Source organism: Bombus huntii, chromosome 13 (genome assembly GCF_024542735.1).
Source record: "Bombus huntii isolate Logan2020A chromosome 13, iyBomHunt1.1, whole genome shotgun sequence".
NCBI classification, from domain to species: Eukaryota; Metazoa; Arthropoda; class Insecta; order Hymenoptera; family Apidae; genus Bombus; species Bombus huntii.
The window spans coordinates 6,236,204-6,257,326 of NC_066250.1; the positions used below are offsets into that span (position 1 = coordinate 6,236,204).

General features: G+C 44.9%; 1 protein-coding gene across 4 annotated transcripts in view; it reads left to right on the forward strand.

The window, feature by feature from the left end:
- Nucleotides 1-2,987: 2,987 nt before the first annotated feature.
- LOC126872464 (probable nuclear hormone receptor HR38) overlaps nt 2,988-21,123 on the forward strand; it is a 40,553-nt gene continuing 22,417 nt past the window's right edge. The window contains exon 1 of one of the 4 annotated variants that reach the window (XM_050632437.1): nt 2,988-3,837. In XM_050632437.1, the coding sequence (XP_050488394.1) occupies nt 3,747-3,837 (91 nt within the window). In that variant the 5' untranslated portion in view covers nt 2,988-3,746. Of the gene's footprint in view, nt 3,883-3,920; nt 4,931-9,538; nt 9,956-21,123 lie in introns of those variants that run through there. The other 3 variants (XM_050632439.1, XM_050632435.1, XM_050632440.1) reach the window with 3 other exon arrangements.

The window sequence follows — 21,123 nt, forward strand, 5'->3', positions numbered from 1 at the left end:
GGTGGCAAGCTAATTAAAGAAAATGAGTAAATAATTTTGAGTTGACCGAGTGATCGTGAAAACAAGCTATCAGAAAAGAAATAATATTACTTTCCTGATTAAAAGAAAACAGGGATAGCAGGTCGAATTACTTTAAAGAATCCAAAGATATAATTTCTCTTCGTTGTAAATATGTCGCAACATTATTCGAAGCGAGTGTTCATAATGACACACGAGAGCTCTGCTACGATGCATATCTGCGAACTATCGAACAACGTAACTTCCATCGGATTTCGTCGAAGTTCCAAAAATTTTGAATCTATCATTCAGTTTAACACTGTGTCACTGGAGTGTGCCGAGGCAAACAACTTTTTTATACCTCTCTATCTTTTCTTTTTCATTTTTAGCACGACACCAAACTTGTCACTGTTCAACACACAGACTCGCGCGACCAATCGTTTTGATAGTCACGCTGGCCTTCGTCTGCGACATCTCACCGGAAGATTCCGGTTTGCGGATCGATCGAATGACCTTACTCTCTCTAGTCTATCCTAGATCAGTACTCGATTTACAAGTATCGAATAAAGAAACTTCAACTCTCACAAATGTCTTCATTTTCTAACGTACATACAGGCAGATATAAATGCCGTTATCTCGCAAATTAATCTCTGTGACGCAATTAAATGGTTACATCAAAGCAATAACCAGGTAGAATTTCGAAATATTGGGTGGCGACGATAAAATTTTAGCGAGGATATTATTCGCTTAACCCTGCTCAACGCACTGATCAATTAATATCCATCTTTCTCCGCCATTCTATATATATACATATATATCTCCTTTTTAATTAATCCATCTAGTGGCAACTTTCTTACTTTTCTAACGGACGATATTCTCCGTGAATTAACACCCGTGTTGAATTCCTTGACTGTGCCTGCTCGGCTCATAGGGATCTCTCGTTGCGGCTGAATTCTCACCAAAGAGTCGGCCCGGCGAACCGATCGAACGACCTTATCCTTCTCTTTCGCCTCTTCCAGATCAGTGCTCGTTTCACAGGTGGCGGACACGATACTGCTGTTTCGTCACGTGTCGAAGAGAGCTCGTCTTACGGGTGATTAACTGGGGCGACGTCGGCTCGTGCTTACGCCTCCGCTTTGCCACGCGTGCACCAGTCACCAGGGCCGCTGCATGAGGGTAGGGGCTGTTGGTAGCACTGGGGGGAGTTGCGGGGTAGCTCGACTGATGCATGAATGAAGGTTGCAGAGGTGGTGGAGAGCCGAGAGCGGAAGAGAGTAGACCGACGCCGGCACTCCTCGATAACGGTGAATCCATGCTTTCGTCTCTATCTCTCCTGTATCGTCTCCACGTCCGTTCATCTCTGTTCATCCCCCATTTTGCTTGATATCCTCGTCCGACTTGCGGCTTTCTCACGTCGACGTCTTTGTCTATCGGTGACCCACGCGCACGTACACAGAAACGACAATTACGATGGTGCAGCCGATGAGCAAGGGTAAATTATGACGTAGTTTTGTCACCGATTCGAAAAGATGCAGTTAATTGCCTTTATTTCCGGCCGCGTGCTTGTCAAGCAGCTTGTGGATTTCTGTGTTCATTTAATCACGCTTCTGTGCGTCAATCCGGGGTTCAGTCCATTGATGGACGGATAAACAGCGCGTTAGATTGACGGCCGGAGGTGAATAATTGCAAATCGTATCGACGTAATTAGAGGTCGTTTACGCTTCGACTGATTTATAGTGTAGTTATCCATGGTGGATCCGAGAATGAAATTTAAACGAGGAAATCGATCGGGTTCCAAAGATACCTTTGAATGCAGAAGAGTCGGGTAAGAACAAAAGAATGGATTGAATGATAAAAGGGGATGGTTCTTCATGAAGATGCAGACAGTTTCTTTGGATGTAATCGTGCTATGAGAGTATTTGCGAAACGTGTGGTTTATGTGATTTTTATAGGAAATAAAGCGTCGTTCACGATAGTAGCATATACGCAGAGCGTCACGTCGGAACAACTTAAGCGGCTTCGTATCGATTTTCTTGTTTACTGGGAATTGCTTCATTCTGTAAAATGATAAATTTTGTAACGCATACGTTGCTCAGCCGAAGATGAGAGAAGGAAACATTGTACAAAATTCTGATTACGTCACGAGTAGGACAAACAACATCTATCCTCTATAGATTCCTTCATAAAGAATTAAATTTTTACGAAATTCTAAATAACAAATTATAACTCCTCGATGCATATTTCACGATGCATTTTGCGTTCACGCACTTTGCGTTAGACATTGACTATCATTTTGCCCCACGACCACTCCGATAGTTCAGGAATCCGAATAAGGAAGGTTAACAAACGATATTGCACAAGTTCCATTTCCATCCATCAGTTTCCACGGTCTGTTTTAATTCCTCTCTCATCGATAATTCAAAAGCGATCGTTGGTGCCAAGACGCTCGTCGCACGACTACCAGGTGAACTCAGAATATGAACGGAAGCGGGCCAAGTGAACGCCAAACGCGGAAAATAGACGCTGACAGAAGATGGAAATAAACCGACGACCATGAAGGAGGTGTCGTAAGGAAATAAGCTATCGAGAGCGTAAAATACGTCGAAGAGAGAGAGAGTGTCCCTTTTACGAAAAAACGAATCAAGAGCAAGAAGTAAAGAAAAGAAGAAGAGGAAGAAGAAGAAGGCGGATACGAAGAAAAAGAAACAGAAGAAAGGATGATCCATGTACCGGTGTTAGGTCGGGTCGGGTTGGATTAGGTCGACTTGCGTGGGGTTGGATATCCGGGTGGAGGGAGATGGGTGATCGGTAGGTGGCGTGCTGACGTCACTATAGCGGCATCATCAGCCGCGTGGGCCAATAGGGACGCTCACTCGAGCCAGGTCCATCGATCCGCCGGCTGCTGTCGTGTGTGTTTATGACGTCCAAAGGTGACGTCATCGTTAGCGCCGTTCGCCGCCGCCGTCGCTACACACGCTACGGTTTTAATATAGCGGAGGAACGCGCGCGATCCGGACTCAGTTACGCGGCGGCCGGCCACCCGTGCGAGAGCGTATCGTTTTCTTGTAAAACTTGTCCGCGCTGTTTTTCACTCTCTGTCTTTCTCTTCTCTCTATTTATTCTCTGCGGTTTCTCCTTCCTTTCTCTTTCAAATTTTCACGTATAACGCGAATCGTTGTCGATTCGCGGCCATCGATCTTGTCACGGCTTCTTTTGATCCGTTTTGTCAACGAATTGTGTATCAGTTTCGTGTGCTAAACGGATCGTGAATCGTGAGACAGAGCGTGTCAAGTGCGAGAAAACTGGGGATTACATACGCGAGCGAGGAAGAAAAGGTGGTGCAGCCAAGGACGTTTGTGTTTGAGTTTCGCGTGACCAACCAGAAAGAGGGAGGCTACTAGCGCGTTTCGAACGCGCGTGGTTCCGCGGGTACGGGACTACGGTGTGTCCTCGTGTAACGTTCTGACAGCTTCCACGTTGAGCTGTGCTCCTCGCGAAACGCGGCACAGAAAATCGTTCCGCCTGGATATTTTTTTTTTTTGGAGAACGAGAGCTTCGGAAGCTGCTATTCGCAGAGAACGGTGTACGACGAGCCGATGCGGAAAAGATTCGTCGATAACATCGATTCAAACAGTTCGACGATAATTTTGAAGAACGCCACGACTATAACAGTGAGAACCATGTCGCCCATGGGGTCGGAGGAACGATAAATTTCGAGCGAACGTGGGCAACATATAACAGAATTCTGCATGCGAGAAGTGTTCGAGCTCCTCGGTGGAGTGCTGACCTCCGAAGACGTTTTCCGGAAGGATTCGTCTAGCCTTTCGACAACGCAGACAGGTCGGTGATACACGTGTGTCATCCACTGTTTTTCATGTGTTATGGGTGAGTTGTGTGTGTGCGACTTTCGGCTGGATCACGTTATAAAGCACGTACCTGTTCTGTTTATTATCCCGTTTCTCGTTTTCACCTACGCCGATAATGATACAGTCGAGGAATTCCACGTTCCTGTGACTGATACAGCCGGTGTTTACGAGCCGTGAGAATTATCGACTGTGAGTTATCCCCTTTCACTCTCACCCGTCGCTCATCATCGTTTACTCGTTCACTTCACTCGTTTCTCGCGGATGCTTTTGCACGAACATCCTCAAACGACCTAAATCATCGAGAGATCAATCGTAATCATCACGAACTGACGATTAAAACGATTTGGAATATCGATGTGTTATTTGTGTCGTGTAATGCCCAGACGATCCATCGATTTGAAACATCGGAAACTTGACGCGATTCTCGCGTTATCTCGTCGAGAGCCGGGAGAAGGCGCGAGATCAGCTGTTGTCATACCAAACCACGTGTAACTTTTCGAACTCGCTCTTCCATTTAGCGTTCTGATCGCGCACGTGCGCGCTTGCGCGGCCGCGCCGTGCACAGGAGCGAGAATCTGACCGACAAAGAAGAAAGCAAAGAGAAAGAAAAAAGAGTGAGAGATCGTTCGTCGTAGGATGGTCGCGGTCGTTGTGGCCGTCGATCGTCGTTCGCGCGCCGCCGTGGGCATTTGAAAAGAAAAAGAGAGAGAGTCACGGGATCGAGGCGGGATCCCCGGAGTATACGACTGGATTTGGTGAATGAAACGACTAAAAACGAAGCGCTATAGTGCTGATCGTACGTGCGATGCGTACCGTGGAGGATACAGCCACGGAAGCAGCCGCAGTTAGTGCTGCGACCACCCATCAGCGTGCTACCACTGGCAGGCATCTAGTCGTCGATCACAATCACGATCGCGATCACGATCAACCAGATCGATCGACGACGATCCATCTACCGACTACACCGTACCACCCGGTCACCATTGCGGCGGATACTAACAACAATCATGACCATCATCGGAACTACGAGCATCATGCGGCTCAACGCCACGATCACTGGAATAAGTGTAAGTCATCTAGTACAAAAAAGACCAAACAGAAAAAGAAAAAAAAATGGGAGAAAACGAAACAAAGACCTTGGGACCGTCCTATTATAGTTGGTAAATTCATCGTTTACGAAGAAATTGTACAATGCTCGCTGATGGCTGGTTGGTTGTGGTTAAAAGGTGGTGGTGGTGGTGATGGTGGTGGTGACGGTGGGATTAATGACGATTATCGATGAAGAAGATGGATCGACGTGTTGTATTCTATTTTAGGGCGATTAATGTTCACGTACTATTTTAAATTGCTTGTCGATACGTAATCGGATTCGATTTATTTGTCCTTCGCCGACGAAGGATAGTTTGGATGATAGAGCTTTAGACTGTGGTCGATCGAATCGACCAAAGATCTAAAGACAATGGTGTGCGCAATAAATTCGCGTGTACGCTCTTAGGAAAATGAAGAAGGTTATTGGGTATGGCATTAAAGAGGAAAGAGCGAGCGAAATGGAGATGAGGTGCGAACGATAGAGCGAAGGGACAAATTGCCCCCTCTAGTCGTTTCTTCTTAGCCAATCGATTCGAGCTGTGAAAAGGATCTAGAGGCTGTAACTCGCCGATTGGCCGCTAACGTTCCTCCAAGGGAACGGATCAATTCTTTTCCAAAAGAAAAGCTTAGCTCTCAACTTTCATTCGTGGACATTTTATCCATTATGTTTCTACCCTATATTAGTTTTATTTTAAAATCACCACCATCATCGTCGTCATCTCCCTGCTCGAAATAATTTTCAATTTCTCGCAATTCTTTAAATCTTTACGAATGAACTTAGATCAGTTTTGTGAAACCATCTGAGCACCTATAAATTATTCATTCGCCCTTCTTTCTTCAGACCTAGCGACAGATTCCATATTCAAGAGCGGTATAAACGTTCGATTCGATATAGCTTGTATGTTCGATAGGACACTTTACAGGTGTAATCAGTACGTTAAGGTAAATATAGTCTGGCAGTTGGCCGAGTGCATGGCAGGCGTTTCTTTTCCGCGTACATACTTGGCCCGCACGAGACCTGTCCGCGCAGGAAAGAAGAGAGTACGCGAACGAACAAATATAACCAGCGTGTAGCGAGCGAGTGCAGGTGCGGTCGCTGGTTCGGCTGCATTGTGCCGAGTGTTGCCCTGTGGCTGCGTAGTCGAATTGCGAAAACCGATTGTCGGGTTCGCCTGAGAGTAACGACCGTGACAATGGTAAATCAACGATTATGACTTCCGCGCGTTAAATGCCTGCTTGTGTCGCGGCACCGTTAAAAGTCGCCATCGCGCTATCGATAGCCGATCGGCTGTCAGTCTGACCGTTACGTGGGCATGTAATTGCGATATACGCAGGCTTCGTGGGGGCAGAAAGAGAAAAAAAAAAAAAAAAAATGAACACGCTGGTCAACCCAGGGGAGCAAGAGTTGATAAACATATCGAGATCGAGAAATCTAATCAGTCGAGGTGACAGTCTCTCTCGTTTTCCCTTCTCTTGGCCATAAAGAAACTCTCGGCTCGAGAATGGTTTGTCCGTGGAAAATCATTGGTTTACGGGTAACCAAGTGACACGTGTCGTGAGAGTGTATTACGTTAATAGTAATAGGCTTTCGGAATAACGCACTGGTTGCCGTTTCACAGCGCAAGTAGTTAGGTGCAATCAGACTCAGACATTAGCGAGACGTGCATCGCCAGCCGTCTGAGCTGGCACGTCTGTAACTACTTAATTCTTTTTAAAAGCCCGGTGAACGCGCAGCGTCGCCGTCAGTCCTCCTCTCTATAATGATATTGCCCGTAATCGACGATAAAATCCTCTCTCGGTTATAACCCGTAAAGGCGAGAGGTAATTTATTTTATTATGAATAATTATTATATTGGCAATTTATAATAGGGGTGCGCACGGCGTACACTTAGATCGCTAAGTAAAGGATAATATCCTATTATGATAGGTAATACTACGCTATCGTAGAAAACCATTAACAAACATCTACGTATAGAATTGAAAGTAAACGCGGATTAACGAAAATATCTTGGATTCGACATAGGTTTCTTGAAAATTCGCGATTTCTTTGCGTTTGATCGACGTAAAAAGCTCGCGTAACGGTTTAACGGTGAGGTCAGGTATACGAAAGTGCAATCGAACGATTCAACCGATCAGCCGAAATCGTTAAGCGACAAAGTGAAAATAATCGGCATCGTTCGTAGAATCGTAAAATTGGATAGTATTTTGACGGCAAGTGCCCGTGGTACGGACAGCGCTTCCTAGAGGCCAATTGCATTGTTTTACTGGGCAAACTAAATATACGTGCGAGGCAAGCGATCCACGGGTGCTTGGCTGGGACACAAAGGCGACCAAAGAAACGACGAAGACGCCGTGCATCACGTGCCGTTACACTTTTCACGTTTTCGGCGTGCTAGAACGATGAACGACCGACGAGTCACCCGCGTGCACGACGCTACGTCTAACTCGACGTCCACGTTCCCGGAATGTAGATTGAAAAACAGAGAGCGTTTTGTTTCGATACCACCTTTGGCATCGTGAATCATCCTGTCGATTAAAATGTATAAGGCGTTAGCGACGATCTGGTACTACGATGTGTAGTACCACAGGATAATCTATGTGAATCAGTTGATTCGTTCCATTTAGAATATCTTTCTTTAATTTTGTTTTCCTTCCCGCTTTTCGAAGTACATAACGGCAATTAATCTCGTAGAAATATTATGGAAATACGCTGTCGGGGTATCGACATTGAGGCGTCGAATGAACGGGCCCGATGTCATCAGGCGATGACAGGTTCTTGCTGGAAACTAAGCTCGATTGCGGCGTTGCGTTTTTCATGAGGCTGCGGTTATGCGTGGGAGGAAATAGGCTGTTATTTCCGGCGCGAGACATGCGATCAGGAAGCGACCTCAGGAGCTCGCGGGCCGAAGGAACGAGGGTGAAAAGACGCTGCTTAGGTGGGCGGTTCTGAACGATTCATATTGCATAAATGCTACGCCGCTTCTTCAATTATGTAACGGTTCCTCACTCGATGTGACTTGTGCCGTGAAAAACTTTCATCGAGCGTGTAACGAACACGTTTCGAAGCGGGTTTCACGGGAAAGAAAAGAGCTGTACGGTATTGGCCGATAATTATAATTAATGGAAACCAATACTCGTCGATAAACAACCAGCTCGTAGTAATTTAACGTTGCGTAACGTCCAATTGCATGATCATCGCGAACGTACGATGGAAGTATGAGACAGAAAACATACGAACGAGTACAATCTCCAAGGGAAAAGCGTTTAAAATGAACGAAGTCTGGAAAACATCCGTGTGCGTAGACGGGTCTGTTTTGCATACGCGTTTCTCCGTGTCGCGGGACCAGCAGAACCTGATCGCCCGCCGGATACAGAACGCATTCGCTATGAGAAAGAGAGATTACTCGAGTCGAGCGTAATGAGATTGTGACTCGCATAATGACTCTAGGATCGATAAGTGACGTTGATGCATATGAACGCGCGTGCCAGCAGTGAAAGGGTCAGTAGTCAGACAGTGGCGCTATAAATACCGGGAGGACTTGATTCGTTGTGTTTTAGCACGGTTGATTAACGACGGATCGATAGCGATCGCGCATTGCATCGATTCGAGGAAGGGGCAAAGAAAGAAACACGACGTCCTGGAAGAAAGGCAACAAAATGTATAATTGAAGCGTCGTATGCAACGTATGTAACGTCGCTTTGACGAGACTGGGCCGCATGCTCGACAGGTTTATGGTAATTCGGGCGAACCGAGTAAAAATGTGTAACGCGACTGGCTGACGCGCGACCTTGTTTCACCTGAAATAGATTTCACCGCGCGGAAACGTATTCCGCGCGAGTTTTGACGCCGTTCGAGCGGCAAGCTATAATTTCTCTCCGTTACGCGCCGTCCATCCGAGGATCGATCGTTAACACTGAAAGAATTCCTGTTTTCGTGAAAATTCTCCCGACTTGACGCATAGTATTTCTAATTATTCGTGGAATATAATTACCATATCGCCATATTCGTCGGATTTAAACCACTTTCGTTATTTACGATGCTACAGCACGCGTTTTCGCGCTACGGAATCTCGGCTAAAGCCTTCGATTGATGGATGTTTCCGGTCGGTAAGGACGATATGTATACTCTGCACAATGTAATAATATATTTCCACCGGTCTCCTGCGTTTCTCGGTAAAGAACACGCGTCAGACGTCGCGTGCAGCGTTTTCGCGTCTACGTAAAACGCGTCCCGAAATTCCACCTACGGTAAACTTGCTTGCGCATTGATTACGTTACACGGACGCAATCAGTCCGCCGGGATTTACATAGTCGAGTGTCTTTTTAATCGATCACAGCCTCGAGAAACCAGCCAGTCGTCCCTCCTGTGAAAGAATACATAACGAGGTGGATAGGTAAGCGAGTATTCCCTCGCGGTGGCTAGTTTCATTCAAACTTGACGCACGACGCCGCTTTCGCGCGCAAACTCCGTGGCGTCGCGACGCTGCCAGTCTCTCTCTGGCATTAACTCTGACGTCACTACGCCGCCCCCGTCCGTCATCGACCGACCGACAGCACAACGACGTCACACGCACCGCCAAGGACGACGCTATTTCGGGCGTTATGCATTGCCGTCCTCGTCGCCGTCTTCGCCACCACCTTCGACGCTGTCGTCGTCGTTGGCGACCGGTGGGGCCGTCAATATCGCCGCGTTTTCGCCTCCAGTCACGAGATTCTCTTGAGTTTTCCGCGTCATCACGCTCCACGGAACCACCACGCGGCTCGTTTCGTCGCGGATCGCGGAATCACGTCGCTGCCTCTCGATATTATTTGGCCGACGATGACACAGTGAATACAACCGTCGACTCTCTACCGAGTTTCGAGTGTTTACCAAAAAATTTCAAACGTGCTTGTGCTTGTCATGAAGACGCTAGAGTTTTTATGCGTGCCACGGAACCAACGACGCGTCAACCCGTTGCTGATCACTTTCCCATCAGAGCGGTGTCCCGCTTGTTGGAAATGAGGTAACTCTTAACCGATCCGTGAGTCTATTTCGAATAGTTTTTTTTATTATCTATTTGTAAGAGACTTTCTATGTGCGCCGAATGATATAACTATCGGAGACCTGTTTCAGAGTACAGGTTCTCCGATGATCGTTGATATCGTGATGATGAATGAGAGGTTCTCTGAGTAAGCGTCAGCTACTAGATGTTGACTTTTTACGTAACATGGTACCATAAATACCATGAATATCTCAATCAGACAGTGTAATAATACTTTAAAACTGGATCTCAAAGTGTTTCCCCCCTACTTATCCGTTAAACTTAAACCACCTACTTAAAACAAAGACAGATCTCTCGATAATTTCCTCTCGACAAATCTGTCGTTATAAAATTTTTTGATAAATATGTAAAAACCCTTTAAATTGCTCTCAGCGAGAGATCACTGACCATTCACGCGAAGCAGCGAGTTCAATCCGCGACCTTGGAACTCACGCGTCACGTGGAGTCCGTCATTTTTGCGGAGGTGTCAGGGTTGCATCGTCGCGCAATCGTTTCCGGGAAAAGTGGACGTGGACCGCGAAATAGAAGTGAAAATCGCGGAGAGGGGAGAAGGGCGGTCGTGGCGCGTGCGATAATCAGCAGGAAGGATTACCGTGGCCGTTTGCTCGCGTAATAGGCGGCGTGGCAGTGGCTAAATTTAATACACGCGAACACAACGATGTTCAGGATTAGCGCGACTCGGCTGGGTTCCGCGTGACGTTGTACCACGGAAAAACGATGACGCGGGACGCGGTGGAGGCGAACGGTGGCAGCGGCTTGTGCCAAAACAGAGCCGTGACGACGCATCGCGAGCGTGCTTTGACGCGAGCTTTTTGTACCGACGCGTTAACGTAAATACCGATACGATGCCAGTCCTTGGTGAATGACCGACCGATGAAAAAAAGTTTCCATCGATTGTGCACAGAGAAAATGGGGCGGAGTGGGTGCGGCGTTGATTGCAAGACGCCTGAAATGTAGTTCAAGGTGATATTTCGGGGGTGTTGCTAAGTGGGTATTAAGTATGTGCCAAGTTGCTTGGGTGATTGGTATTGGAGGGCGATGGTAATTGAGAATTAGGAATGTTGATGAGGATCGATTGTTATCGAATATTTGGATGTATTAATAGACGTAGAAGCTTAGCTAATTGGTATTAAAATAGTTGGTTAAAATAGTCAGTGATAAGGTACAATAGTTGGGTGTATGACTCTTTAAAAGTAGGAGTTAGAAGATTTGCAAGGAAGATTTCGATTGATCGGAGATGCGGTCACTATTTCCTTCACTTTCTCGTCGTAAATATAACGGCACTTTTATCCGCCTCGAAGTAAGTAACTATGTGATGTCATCAAGTAAATATGCAAGAGCTGTCAAGGGAAAAGGAGGATAGGTTGCTCAGAGAGCAACCGGTTGTCATGTGCTTCTCTACTAAAATTTTTCACGTAGTAACAGGATGATTCGTTGGAAATTCGTTTCTCTATTGGTGGACACGGCAATTCTCATCCTTCGTAATTGTCTTCCAGCTGACCTGAAAATAAGAGTATCGGAACGTGTGTTAGCTAGTTGGTGCCACTGACGAGGCGGTCTGTATTGATTCAACGCAGTAATCTGGTTGGCTTAACAAACGTGCAAATCAAACGTTTTCCATGAGTGAACCGAGGTTAACAGATTTTGGGCTGGCCGTTAAACTTTGACGTGTGAATAGTCAATGAAGTATATGTATACTTGATTCGATAAGTCCAGGAATATTTCCCTTGACGACGCTGGCAATTTTTAATCTTTAATCTCTCGATTACTTGATCGACAACATGACCTATTTGTTTGCCCGGCTTCATATATATATATATATATATATATATATATATATATATATATATATATTCCATATATATTCGAAGGTATTTTTTATAAGTATGTAAATTTATCCACTTTCTGCGTTACATAGACGACGTATCGTTTAATTTTTACATAAGAAAGCTATCGCACTCTTGCCGTGACCTCGCCGTGGAATGCTCTGGACAGTTATATGAAGCGTTGTCGATTAGCTATCGTCAATACCACTAATAAATTCTTACGCTTTTCTATTCTATCTCTCGTCACTGATTTATAATTCTCCTTTAGATGTTGCAGTATAGAACAGTATTGCGTCGCTAATGCCTCGAAAGTTGAGTCATTACCATTACTAGTGACGCATTATGTTCGTCTTTCGAGCTTTATTCAAGCACGTGAGGAATACCGGCCATCGAAACGTACAGTCTCGAGAAGTCGACCGGGCGGTGCGTGAATTCCGCGGAAGAAGTCAAGGCCAGTGTGGAGGTAGCATTGTAGCCGCACCGATCTTAGGCAAGTTCCGTTAAAACAGTTTCTGGCTCTCGAGTAACTGCAAGGAAATTCTTCATCGGGATAATCGCTAGAACGACTCTCGATTTCCTAATTGCGATATTTCAAACAATTTCAAGCCGATTCGAGGAAATCCAAGTTATCTATTTCCACACAGGATCACGATATTCGTTATCGAAAATTAACTGTGACTGAAATAACCTCCGATTGTGTTGAGGGATCGTACAAAGGCTAATCAAATCATGTTAGATGCGGTATCGCGAAACCTACAGACCTCTTTGAAGTCGCGAAAAACAGTCGGTAAAGCGTAGCAATCGGGGCACCCCGTTTTCCACCCACGAACGAGACATGGGGAGGACGTCGATCGATGAACGGAACTGCGGTACAACAATGACGTCATCAACGACGTCGCAGTATGACGTCATTAGTTGAAAGGGAGGCAAGGGGTGGCGGTGTAGGCGATGGGAGAGGATGGGTCGAAAAAGGGTGGCAAGCAGCTGTGCAAGGGGGAGGACTCTGGCAGTGGGGGATGAAGTTTCTCGTATGACTGTGTGTTGACGATGCACACTGATATTGAATGCGTGGTAGTTCATGTACGTGCGCAGCTGAGTCCGTTTAACGGGGGCGAGCAAGGCCGCCGGTTAAAGAGGATAGACCACTGCGATATTGAGCGTCGAATTTTAACAGGTGGAAAAGGATGGGTTGGTTTAAATAACTCTCTTTGCTTTTCTGATAATTCAACTTAGAATCTTCATTGGGTTACGATCTTTTAATTGACATGGTAAAGATTGAAGAAGAATAACGAATTTCTGATTGCAAAAGCAGAGGGTTGCAAATCGAAGAACAGAAAAGTATTAAGAAGAGGAAAGCTATTGAATTTCTTTAAGGGAACGTTGAAACGCACGGAGCCGTGTAATTTCGGAGTATTTTAACGTGCCACGAGTAAAAAATTTTACCGCGATGTCGAAGTTCGATCGTAGAAAAGGCCTCGCGTTCGATTGTTTCGCAATGGATCGCGCGCGAACTCGGCCAGCCGGTGTTGATGCAGTTATCAGATGTATTGTCGTTCTGTTTTCCAGCTCGTGATCCAACGTCGAGCGTGTGTCTGCCCGCGCTTGATTTGCCCGAGCGACTTTGATCAGATAAAATTTCGTGGAATCGCGCTACGTGTCCCAATTTACGGGGCGCGCGCGTTTTCTGCTTTTCTCCACAGTTTCGCGTTCCGCGGACACACTGGGAAGCCTATCTTTCTCGTGAATCTGTGCTCCTCGGCTTTCCGTAAGCATAGCTTGTTTAACAACGATAAATTAGCGTGGACGAGAAAGAAGGGAAAAAACCCATTGAAAAAAGATAGGGCAATGAATTCAACCGGAGATTAATGGCGTGCTGTTATTTGCCAAGGTGATCGCAGCTACTTTTTTAAGTAGCCAGTAAATCACACGCTTATTACAATACGTATCTATAATTTCTCGAATAAAAGAGCGACAGCTTCGAATAGCTTCTTTCAACTTTCTACCAATCCATTTAGTATCAGAATCGATCTAAAAATCTTCGTAAATTCTGCTTACTTGATCGTCCAATGAAAATTTACAAAATTGCTAAGAGTCGAAGAGAACAGTATCGACGTTCACTCTCGTGCTGTAATTTTATCGGTGCCCAGACGTAACGCACAATTTGCAAACATTAACATTAACGAGACGAGTACTTCTGGAGGAACGTAAGTACAACTGGCTGGTAGCCATGAAGTGGCTGCAGCAGGTTGTGACTGATGCACGTCTTCGTCTGGCGCGATGAAAATCCGCTTGGTCGAACGAGGGAGAGGCACGAATTGGCTTTACGAGCTCGCCGGCCTTGAGGCCTCGAGGCCCAACGGGGTCTCGATCCGTCCTGAGTCGGTCACAGTCGTTCGGTATGCGGACCTCGATCTAAGCGACTAAATCACTCGTTTGCTTGTTGCACGCTACGCCACTCGTGTACGAACGATTCCTCTTACCGGTGTCTTCGTGGCATCCTCGCGGCATCTTCGCTGCGCGCTCGTTAACTTCCAGGCTTCAGGATTCCTGAATCGTTCACGTATGATCCCTGTTAAGCTGCCGGCATCGCTTCTGCACGACGAAATGTAAATTGGCATACGGATGCTGGGTTGCATGTCGATATGCACAAGAGAATGAATTTCTGGAGAAAAGTAAGAAAATTGCTCGAATAAGTCACGTTCGATATGAGATGTACCAAGTAATTCGATATAAATTTACAATTATGGTTTATATAATAAGATTCGGAGAATAGTTTCCCTTGTATTAGGTCGATGACTCCAACATTAATTACGACGTGTCGACGAATTTTGTTATATTCGCTTCAATCAGGTACCTGTTACTAATGCCAATTAGTTAAATACACTTGCATGCGAATAAGTTTCAAGCGATTCTGTAATATAATCCGTCGACACGTACTCGCCAAGATGAATGAAGAGAAGCCGGGAATCGTGAAAGTGTCCAAGCTAACATTTGAATGAAAGCTAATTTCGATTTGACAATTGTTGACTCATTTATGAGCTGCAGAAATCGTGCAGTGTTCTATTTAAAAAAAAAAGTGGCTGACCTTTGCCACATCTCCGCCTACAATCGAACTATTTCTATCTTAATATCTTCCTCGTCAAGATATATCTACACGAATCGTTCGGTCCAACAAACTTACCGATTTATTAAACTTATTACAATAAATTATCATCTATATCACATGCAGGATATCTGCAAGCATCGTAACTTTCACTATCATACAACCACTTGACGCAATTGATTTCTTTGAATTTATAACATGTTAGTAAAGCACAATCGTTTGCGAGGTACATCCACTTTATGCGCATCGGCAGACGGTCGATTTACGCGTGACGGGTGTTTGTATAGATCGTTCGGTATCGCGATTCTTCGCCAATAATGCACTGACACGACCAGGTTGCATCGCGCTGTCCAGCAGATTATCATGCCGCGTTTTCATCGATGATTTATGCACGGCGTTTCGATCGGATCGGACGTTCGTGTTTACATCCAATTATGTTCTAGAGGATGAACCCGCCTACAGCCAGGTATTATCGAGCATTGCGTAGCTATCGAAGTGAGGATAAAGTGATTAACACTTACGACGAACTTGAAAGCTGCAGTTTTGGTCATTAGCAGTTATCTAGATGTAATTAGATGCATACAGCGGTTGATGGTGCTGTTCGACTATTATATCACTCGCGCGCGGCTCTTTCAACTCGGCGCGTTCCTGATTATCACGACAAAAGACAGGTTTCGAGCATTGTACCACGTGGTGTGGGTGTCTTGCAGTGTCAGCTTCTAAAATATACGCTTTCTAAACAGGAACTAATTAGTTTACACTCGTTTCGTTGCCTTATAAACGATCCCGTAATTACGCGGGACGTGTAAGCGTAATTAATTTACGTCGATAAGAAAAAATGCAGTAGGTATCGCGTCACTTCCTGCTACCAGTAGAATATCTTGCGTGATGCTAGACGCTAATTGAAAACCGTAGGTGGTAATCATTTGAAACGCCAATAAATAGATATATACCGTCGAATTCTTTTTACTGACAAAAATCCATACGCATTGACGCAATAACATTCCACCCACTCTGATATCTCTTCACATTATTTATTGCGCATAACCATAGATTTCGCTCTAATTTCCATCTACTTAACTAGAAAGCTCGTACCTCCAACTTCTCCTCCTGTGTAAACTTTATTCGATTTCTCGTAAATCGACCCAATCGTCTCGTGATATTGGACCGAGTCTGATCCGGACATCGTAATAAAGCGGTTAATATCCGTTAATTATGTTGGTCGTCTATCGCGCAATTAGATTCGCGTGCTATATAGCAAGACCGATCGAACAACGAGCTTTTCTCCCAGGCGGTGGCTATCAACGGGAGATCGTATCCCTGGTTTCGGGGTCACGGAACCTGCAGCTCGTTTCCGACCACGGTATGGGTGTCGCGTATTGCCTGCTCTGGCGCATACCAACCAGAGAGATCCTATCTAGCGCGTTGTCGCGCCGGCACGCACGCACACGTGCACGCTACCGCACGCCGCCACACGCTTCTGGCCTGTCTTGACTGCTGTTACTGCCGCTGTCTTTCCTTCTCCACTTCTTTCCCCCTTTTTTTTCTCCTTTCTCTTACCGCCACCGCGCGTTGCCATTCCGCCGATCGCTACCAGGGGATCACCGACAGTGGAGAAATTTCAAGGAGAAATCGAAATAGATAGGGGATCGACCCGGAAAGCTGCTCTACGATAACGCATTTTCTCGGTTGGATTAAAGTTACGCGAATGACAGAACGGGTTGCTTCGATTTTACGAGGGAAAGCGAAAAACCAACGATCTAGAGAAGTTTTTACACACCGCGGAGAAAGGACTGTAAGAAATACAGTTTTCCGTTTTCTTCCGTTGGTTTCTTTGAGAGTTTGAAAGACCGTAGGAGATTCTCAGATTAGTTTTTCTCGCGGTGTAAATTGGTGTTAAAATAGATAGTGCTTAGTAATTATTGACGGTGCAGTTGAGTTAATACGTGTTCCATGGTATTGATAATTATTATTCAAGTAGTTTCACTATCGCTTATGGATTTTCGCGCTTAATGTCTAACTCTGGATAGAGTAGGAGGCGGAAGACAGTACCACGCATTTTCTTCACGCTTAAGAGACTCCAATTTTATCTATACAGTTAGCCTTTGAAAATCAATCTAACGATTTAACAATTTTCCACGTGGATTAAAGAGATGGTGTAGAAAATAAACAGAAAATTGGATCGCTCGGTTAAACCTGAGGCGCGAGGAGAACTTGTTCAATGTCGAGGATGTTAAGGATGTACTCTGGAAAAAATATGTCTGAACGGTCCAATGAGTCGATTCAGTGGATATTAACACGTCGAAGGGACAGCAACAGGTTCCCGTAGTGGTTGGTTTTCTTCATTAACGTTAATGCCAGGTTGCAGCTGATTAATGAAACTAATAACTCGCGTCGGCTTACGTGAGTGGCGCATTATATTTCGCGAAATTGTTTGACAGGTGGCACGTTGCGTTTCTTAATTCACATTGATTCCTTTGATTAATGAGCGGTATAATTCACTTGAAGCGGAGGTTGGCGGCTGCCTGTACGCGATATATATTAAGAAATCGAGTCTTCTTCAGCCTGTTCTGGATCTCGAAATAATCGAGCTAAATATTTGATCGTTGAATGAATCGTGACGGTCATTGATAGCAGGCTCGTTTCAATTCACAATTGATTGATTAACACATGATGCAGAAACGGAATCTGTTCTGGTTAGAACATTAACCTATTTAAACGAGCCATTTCGAGACGCCGCTTTACGGTTTGCATCGATCTCGCGTTTTTCTCCTCTCTCTTCTTACGAACGCGAATAGAGGATTTTTTCATAACTTCATTATCTTGTTTCATTGTAAGATGTACGCGTTCAAAAATATTTACGATAAAAGATAGGTTGTTTTCTCCGCGTTGTCTTACGAGTTGGGTAACTTGGTGATCGATTTTTCTTGACAACGCGCAAGGACGATCACTGAAGACGATTACCGAATAGTTGTATCACCCGGTTGCAGAGTTCGTCCTTCACCTTCAACCATTTCATTATGTTCGCGTATCTCGCCACGGCCCACCACCAGTTTCACCATCGATTTTCGTCGTCAGTTCTCGTACAACCTTCTCCAAGGGCATTCAAACCTCCAACATTTGCAATTTCTACACTTGCTTCTATTTTGTTCCACGATCTCTTTTTATTGTTCAACGATTTTTTCGAAGCAATGAATTTATTTCTTCATTTTCCTTCTATTCGAGAAGTATCGCCTTTGTTCAAAATTAAAATCAGATTTATCATCTGGTAAATTATCGTAAAAGGATATTAAAACGTTATAGAATACCTACGCCACCTCCGCCTTGTTATACCGTTGAATCGAGCGTGTTTCCTCACAGCTGCGAGCGCTTTTAAAAGTGGACAGAGACCGGCGGAGTTGCTCGTTCGCTCCTCGCCTCGTCTAAATTTACCGTGGCAATTACACGGATTGTAACCGGTTCCGACTTTGCTCATTGCGCTCCATTGACTCCGTACGAAATCCCGTACCAACTTTTAGGCGTTCTTTTGCGATTTTCACCCGTATCAGTAGCGTGTTTTCCAAAGAAACGCGTGTCCGTCTATTGCGCACCCACTCTGCTGTCTGATCTCTCCGTTTTCCAACGGCTTCAAAATCTTTGAATCAAAGAATATGTGTAATTTCGAATTTTATGCAAATTAATTCTTCACAAGGAGTTAATTTCTCTTTTCTTTTTCGAACCGCTTTCACTTTAATTTCTTACGTAATCATTTATTCGAACGATGATTTGAAAGACACGTTTCCCCGTGCAAAAACCAGCATTTTGTGATCAGCATTTACGAGAACAAGCCTAAACGTCGCTATAAAGCGTAAAGTAATAAGAAATATGAAAACTCCGGAACAAGACGATGATTATGATATTAAGCATACGATGTAAAACGGTATACGATAATAAGCAGCCACGTTGTCGGAGCTAAAAATGTACAAGAGAGCGCGTTGATGTATTAATTGACTGACAAGAAGAAAGTGATCACGCCCAATGGTGGTTACGCTTCGCGGCGAGTTATTCGAAAAATTCGATAATAAGAACTCTGTAGAAGGAAGAAAGGGAAAAAGTTGGCGGATGAAAAGTTCGAGACTCTCACGCTCTATCGGCGATGCTTGCCCACGTGTGTTGCTTAGATTTCGTAATGAAATTGCGGCCGCGACTATAATTTGCCCGGCGATGCACGAGCCTTTATCTGTTCGCATTCATCGCGTTACGATCGTGTCAGATGGGTTCAAACTACGGTCAGGCCGTCTGCATTGTGCCGGTCGATGATTATCTTTCGAGTCAAGTCGTTCGAGTGCCAAAGGAATCGGTATGGAACGGTTAAGTACTTCATTGGACGCGTCAACCCGATGGGAATTGCCGTTCCATAGAATAAAAGGTCTTTCCGTCATCGATAAATTGGATTCTAAATTCAGAGCTTGTATCGATCAAAATCTGAATACCATGCTGGTATGTACTTCATGTTTGAGCGACGAGTATATTGAATCTTTCCAGCGAATAATAAAGATTACAAGCTTGCTACGGTAAACAGGAGGCGGTATTCACGAGTCCGCCAGTCACCCAAGGTGTTGCATTATTGAGACACGTGTATCGGATTTCCCAATAATTATAGATCACTCGTTCGTATCCCCTTGTGTTTATCGCGTTACACGGTGTCGGAAGAATTCACGGGCGTACCACCCTGTTTGCATTCTGACGAGCGATTGTCTTCCCCGAACGTGTTCAACACACAATATCGCTATTCCGGTTGCAAGAATAATACACATCGGTATCCAATGAAACATATCACGTATCAATACGTACGTGTTACTTACTTGTAGCCACTTACTTGGCACATACACGACCAACAGCCCTGCAATTACTCCCTCGTGGCGATTTAACGTATCATTAGTACGAGTTACGTGAGCAAACACGTTCGAGAGGTTCGCAGCATTTACGTATTCCGTTACCTTGCTCCTGGCCGTATTTTACTGGGCGCGTGAGCGTATAGATATATTTTTGGTATCGGTAGAATAGACAACGAGATTGTCGAGCACCTTTCTGTGTTCATTTTTCACTTTACTCAAATTTTCCTCAAAGCATACACTTAAAATGCATTTAAACCATTTTTCATTAAATCACATTTCTATTGCTTGGTGGATATTCGGGTTATCGTACCTATGGATGATTAAAGTCGTAATGGGATGTCTTAGAAATTTTATTAGTAGACTCCGGATATTTATAGGAAATTTGAAACTAAACTGTACGTATGGAACACATGTAATACGTAAAAAATCAAAGTAATTGTCATAATATTTAGTGGGTAAATCAGATCTTTATACAGATTTCTTTAATTGTGTCTACGAAAACATTTGCAATCTATTGATAAGAAATAACGAACGACCTAGAAAGGTATAATCAGAAAGAGGGTACCCACGTGTCTCGTTGATCGAAGTCCGATCGCAACGATCGTTGAGAAAGTTGGAGAATTCAGTCAAGTCACCTTCTAACGCACTCACGCTTATTCTCTAAATCAGCGTCTGATTCGTTCGATACATCGAAAGACCGTCGATTTTGTCGCTTCCTCGAAGCAACGGATTTATTTATTCATTTCCATTCGAAGGGAGAGATTGGAAATTTCCTATCGCCAAATCGTCGACCGAGCCAAGAGAACAACGAGGAACGGGCAAGAAAGTGTGAAACGGTACTTTCGATTGACGCATCTCGATACGCTCGATTCGTGCAAAGTGACGACATACATCGGTCGTGAATTTGCATCCAAATGGTCGCGCACGAAAACCAAAAAGAGGGGATGTAGATGGGAGTAGGAACGAAGAAAGAATCGGCAAAGCATGAGAAACGTTCGGCCCTTGAAGCGTGTTCCGTCGTCGTGCGATTCGCTTGGCGTGGCGTAGAGCGAACGTGCGCGCGCGAACGAGTCCCCGCCGCGGGCGATGTAGAAAGCTGGATGGGATTAGGGTACCTATTACGAGATTCGTTGGATTATGTCTACCTGTTCGTTGATTTCCGTACTCGAATTTGCCCGAACCTGGCAGACGAACTGCGTTCGATTTTATGGTGGGGATGTTAAAAGACATTACGTGAAAGCTATTTCGCCTGCGGATATCGTGAAAAAGATCGTGGAATTGATTTCGAGACTTCGCTATTCCTCGCTGGTTTTGATGCCGCAT